This window comes from Panthera onca, chromosome B1, assembly GCF_046562875.1.
Source record: "Panthera onca isolate mPanOnc1 chromosome B1, mPanOnc1 haplotype 2, whole genome shotgun sequence".
Taxonomy (NCBI): Eukaryota; Metazoa; Chordata; class Mammalia; order Carnivora; family Felidae; genus Panthera; species Panthera onca.
The window spans coordinates 193,863,161-193,868,608 of NC_138342.1; the positions used below are offsets into that span (position 1 = coordinate 193,863,161).

Consider the following 5,448-nt stretch of genomic DNA (forward strand, 5'->3'; position numbering starts at 1 on the left):
TTGAGCAGCAAGCAGCTACACCTGTGTTTGGAACCTGTTCTCTGTCTAGACATACTCACACCTTGTACCTAATGAACTGATTAATTCAAGATGAAGCATATCCCTAAATATAAAAGCTAAAACCACAAACTCTCAAGAAAAACATAAGAGAATAGCTTTCTGACTTGAGGACAAGAAAAGACTTCTTAGGTCACAGAAAATAACAACCATAAAAGTGACTAATCAGACTTCATCAAAATTGCTAAAATTTTGGTCATTAAGACACATCTTTTAATAATACAGACGAGCATTACTGTAAAACAAAATATGCATAAAATATATATCTGACAAAGGACTCCTATAGAGGATGTCCTCACATCTCCTACAACTAAATAATAAAAGAAAAACAGATACTTTAAAATAGAAGATACACTAATGACCATTACACAGTTGGAAACTGCTCAAATTATTCATTGTTACGGAAATGTAAATTAAAATCACAGTGAGATGCCACAGCACACCCATCAGAATACACTGACAGATCAATGTTGGCAAGAATGTGAAGCAACGGGAACTCTCATAAATTGTTGGTGGAAATTTAAAATGGTACCATCACTTGAGAAACATTTTGGAACGTTTTCTATAAACTAAACATTAACTTGCCCCATTATGGTGTCATTCCTAAATATATTCCTAAGAGAAATGAAAAATATATTCACAAAGCCTTCTGTCATCATCAAGACAGAATGGTACCGGAACAAAAACAGACACGTAGATCAATGGAACAGAATAGAGAAGCCAGAAATTGACCCATAAACATATGGCCAACTAATCTTTGACAAAGCAGGAAAAAATATCCAATGGAAAAAAGTCTCTTCAGCAAATGGTGTTGGGAAAACTGGACAGCAACATGCAGAAGAATGAACCTGGACCACTTTCTACACCATACACAAAAATAAACTCAAATGGATGAAAAACTGAAACATAAGACAGGAAACCATCAAAATCCCAGAGAAGAAAAGAGGCAACAACCTCCTTGACCTTTACTGCAGCATTTTCTCACTGGACATGCCTCGAGAGGCAAGGGAAACAAAAGCAGAAATGAACTATTGGGACCTGATCAAGATAAAAAGCTTCTGCACAGCAAAGGAAATAATCAGCAAAACTAAAAGGCTAACCAATGGAACCGGAGAAGATATTTGCAAATGACTCATCAGAGAAAAGGTCAGTATCAAAAATTTATAAAAAAACTTACAAACTCAACACCCAAAAAACAAATAATTCAGTGAAGAAATGGGCAAAAGACATGAACAGACACTTTTCCAAAGAAGACATTCAGATGGGTGACTAATAGACACATGAAAAGATGCTCAATGTCACTCATCATCAGGGAAATACAAATCAAAACCACAATGAGATATCACCTCACTCCTGTCAGAATGGCTAAAATTAACAACTCAGAAAACAACAGATGTTGGTGAGGACGCAGAGAAAGAGGAACCCTCTTGCACGGCTGTTGAAATGCAAACTGGTGCAGCCACTCTAGAAAACAGTATGGATGTTCCTCAAATAATTAAAAATAGAACGACTCTATGACCCAGGATTGCACTGTTCCTATATCCAAAGGATATAGGAATGCTGTTTTGGAGGAGCATATGCACCCCAATGTTTATTGCAGTGTTATCAACAATAGCCAATGTATGGAAAGAGCCCGGATGTCCAACAAATGATGAATGGATAAAGAAGATATGGTACAGGGGCGCCTGGGTGGCTCAGTCGGTTGAGCGGCCGACTTCAGCTGGGGTCATGATCTCACAGTCCGTGAGTTCGAGCCCCACGTCAGGCTCTGTGCTGACAGCTCAGAGCCTGGAGCCTGTTTCAGATTCTGTGTCTCCCTCTCTCTGACCCTCCCCCGTTCATGCTCTGTCTCTTTCTGTCTCAAAAATAAATAAACGTTAAAAAAAATTAAAAAAAAATAAAAAAGAAGATATGGTACATATATACAATGGAATATTACTTGGTGATCAAAAAGAATGAAATCTTCCAATTTGCAATGATGTGGACAGAACCACAGTGTATTATGCTAAGAGAAATAAGGCACTCAGATAAAGACAAATATCATATGACTTCACTCATATGTCAAACAGATAAACATAAAGGGAGGAAACCAAAAATAATATAAAAACAGGGAGGGAGACAAACCATAAGAAACACTTAAATACAGAGAACCCACTGTGGGTTGGCTGGAGGGGTTTGAGTGGGGGGGATGGGCTAAATGGGTAAGGGGCATTGAGGAGAGCACTTGTTGGGATGAGCACTGGGTGTTATATGTAAGTGATGAATCATTAAATTCTATTCCTGAAATCATTATTACACTCTATGCGAACTAAATTAGATGTAAATTTTAAAAATAAAATAACATTAAAAGGAAAATTTATGTACTATATTATATTCTATATTTGTATCATAATTTATTTAATTATTCCTTTAGTGCACACTAATGAAATATACTGTTTTGCTACATAAGTAATACAGAGAAGTAAAAATTTCTACAATTAAAACAAAATAAAGCCATGAGGCTATATTTGTAATAGTTCAATATGACAGGCAACTTCAGTATCCATTGGTGAAAAAAATCTAGCATATGCAAACAATTGAAAGCTAGTCAGCAGCCAGGAACACAAAATATCAATACTTGCAACATTTTTGATTAATATCAAAAACAATACACTAATCTAAGAAATCTGAAAGAGTACATGCTGCACAATTCTAAATGTATGAACTTTTATGACCCACGAAAATAATCCCTGTTGTAAAAACATCAGATGCTTATTGTAGGACTGGAGTGAGAGTATTGACTTGAAAAGGGCAGAAGGAAACTATCTGAGGTGATGATACATTTTATATCTCAACATGATATGGGTTACATAGATGTAGACAGTTTTCAGAGACTAGTGAATACAAACAAGTTTTGTGTATTGCATTGAGCAAATTTATATCCAAAGAAAAAAACTGCAACCAAATTATCATTAACCAAATTCTCATTGATTGAATACATATGTATAGGAGAAGGTATAATGATTCCATTTCTTTTGAAAGGTACCATAAATAATGTAGCTTGGTGGATGGATGGAGGAATGAACAGACGTACTGATATGTGATAATTATTGTAACGTGTTAACAGCAAAGTAGTTTGTAAGCCCATAGAGATTTGGTGTTGAGAGACTAAGAGAAAAATTACCGGGTGTACTCACAACTGCAAAGAAAAGACCCCCCCCCCCCCATTCCTGAAACCAGCCAGGGCGTGCCCGGTTGTGGTTTGAAATAAAGGCGGGAACCAATCAAGTTCTGCTGAGCGTTCAAATTTAAATGTCAACCAATAACAGCTCTGTAACCTCAAAAAATCCCTAACTTGTTTGTGCCTGTCTATAAAAGAAGCTGTAAGATCCTTGCTCGGGGCCTCTTAGCGTCACCGGCAACGAGTGCGCCGAGGACCGGGTTCGAACCTGCAATAAACGACCCTTGCCGCTTGGCTTTGACTGTGGACTCTGGTGGTTTGTTTTCGGGGGGTCTCTCGAATCGGGGCATATCATTTGGGGGCTCGTCAGGGATCCCCCCAAACCCACCAGACCTCAAGTCAACGGGTCGTCCCTGAGACCGATTGGTAAGTGAGCCGGCTCTGTCCGTTTCTGTTTGTCTGTTCCTTTCTGGCTCTCCCGCGCGGTATCTGTATCGGTGACTGACACGGCCCTGGCGGATGCGCTATAGGGCAGTCGGTCGGGTCCAGTAGGAGAAGTCCACTGGCACCCTTCTGGGGCACATTTTTGGGCCCATCGGAATTTTTCTGTTCGGGTGGCAGACACCCGAAACGCGCTAGCGATCTAAGTGTTGTGTTAAGTGTTGTGTTCTCTATTCTATAACCTTTAAGTGTTAAACTCCTTCTCTTTCACAGGTGACCTGGCCTGGCCCAGCCAGAAATCCTCATAACTTTACTGTTTCTCCTTTTAATCCTTTCCTCCACCTCCAGGATACAGATGGGCCAATCCCAAAGCACTCCTCTTTCTCTCCTCGTTGCTAACTTCAGGGATGTTAAAACCAGAGGACAGAATTTGAGTTTAGACATCCGGCGGGGAAAATTAATAACCCTCTGCCGCTCCGAATGGCCAACCTTCGGCGTTGGATAGCCAACCGAAGGAACTTTCTGCCTCCCTATAATTGCTAAGGTGAAATCAAAGATTTTTCTACCGGGTCGCGAGGGACACCCGGATCAAATTCCCTGCATTCTTGTATGGCAGAGTTTAATGGAAAATCCACCCCCTTGGTTGGCCCCCTTCCTATCCTCGGGAACGTGTAAGGTCCTTGCCATGCAGCCTGCAGGTCCCCCAAAATCAAGGACGCCAGCCGCGCCCTTGTATCCCATATTGCCCGATAGTCAGGACCTACTATCCCTAGACCCTCCACCCTATCATCCCCCTCGCCTCGCACCCCAGGCCCTGCCCGCAGCAGCCACCCCACCAGTCACCCCGCTAGTTGCCCCCCTAGGGGAACCGGGAGGACGGGAAGCGGCAGCTGCGCTGGAACCAGGGGGATGGGAGGCAGCAGCCACGCCGGGCCCCATTGAAAATGAAACCAACCACGAGGGCCCAGCCGGCCGAACCCGCGGGCGCACCCAGCGTGAGCCAAACCCTCGCCTCCCCGACTCTACTATGGCCCTACCCCTGTGGGAAATAGGGCCCCCCAATGAAACAGGCAACCCCCGACTCCAGTATTGGCCCTTTCCCACCAGTGACCTTTACAGCTGGAAAACGCAGAACGCTCGATTCTCTGATAACCCTAAAGATCTAATAGCTCTTTTAGACAGTGTCATGTTCACCCACCAGCCCACCTGGGACGACTGTCAGCAGCTCCTCCGCATCCTGTTCACCACAGAGGAGCGAGAGAGGATCCAATTAGAAGCAAGAAAGCTGGTTCCCGGAGACGACGGTCGGCCGACATGTAACCCTGACCTCATTAACGTGGCTTTCCCCCTAACCAGACCTCCACAGGACGAATGGGACTACAACACGGCAGAAGGTAGGGGAAGGCTACTCATTTATCGCCAGACTCTGATGGCGGGTCTCCGGGCTGCAGCTCGCAAGCCCACCAATTTGGCTAAGGTATATTCAGTCATACAGGGAAAGGCAGCTGCTTACTTAGATTAATGGAAGCCTTTAGGCAGTTTACCCCCATGGATCCAGAAGTCCCTGAGAACCAGGCTGCAGTCGTTATGTCCTTTGTAAATCAAGCAGCTCCTAACATTAGGAAAAAAAAAAAAAAAAAACCTCCAAAGGCTAGAGGATTTAGAAGGTAAACAGATCCAGGATCTGCTCTGTATAGCACAACGGGTCTACAACAACAGGGATGCCCCAGACGAGAGACAGATCAAGGCCACAGAGAAAATGACTAAAGTCCTGGCCGCTGTAGTCCAGA

The 5,448-nt window shown here is 43.0% G+C and overlaps 1 protein-coding gene across 1 annotated transcript; it reads left to right on the top strand.

Annotated features, from left to right (window-relative positions):
- Positions 1–4,280: 4,280 nt before the first annotated feature.
- LOC144616006 (uncharacterized) lies at positions 4,281–5,180 on the top strand. Its single transcript, XM_078445099.2, has 3 exons — positions 4,281–4,469; positions 4,522–4,653; positions 4,860–5,180. The coding sequence occupies exons 1-3, from the start codon at positions 4,281–4,283 to the stop codon at positions 5,178–5,180; spliced, it is 642 nt and encodes a 213-aa protein (XP_078301225.2).
- The last annotated feature ends 268 nt before the right edge of the window (positions 5,181–5,448 follow it).

Excerpts from the sequence above, each read along its gene's own strand:
- LOC144616006 (XM_078445099.2), top strand. The coding sequence starts at position 4,281 with ATGGAAAATCCACCCCCTTGGTTGGCCCCCTTCCTATCCTCGGGAACG. Across the intron at positions 4,470-4,521 it reads CCCCTCGCCTCGCACCCCAG|GGGAACCGGGAGGACGGGAA; the intron begins GCCCTGCCCGCA and ends TTGCCCCCCTAG. Across the intron at positions 4,654-4,859 it reads AACCCGCGGGCGCACCCAGC|CCCACCTGGGACGACTGTCA; the intron begins GTGAGCCAAACC and ends TTCACCCACCAG.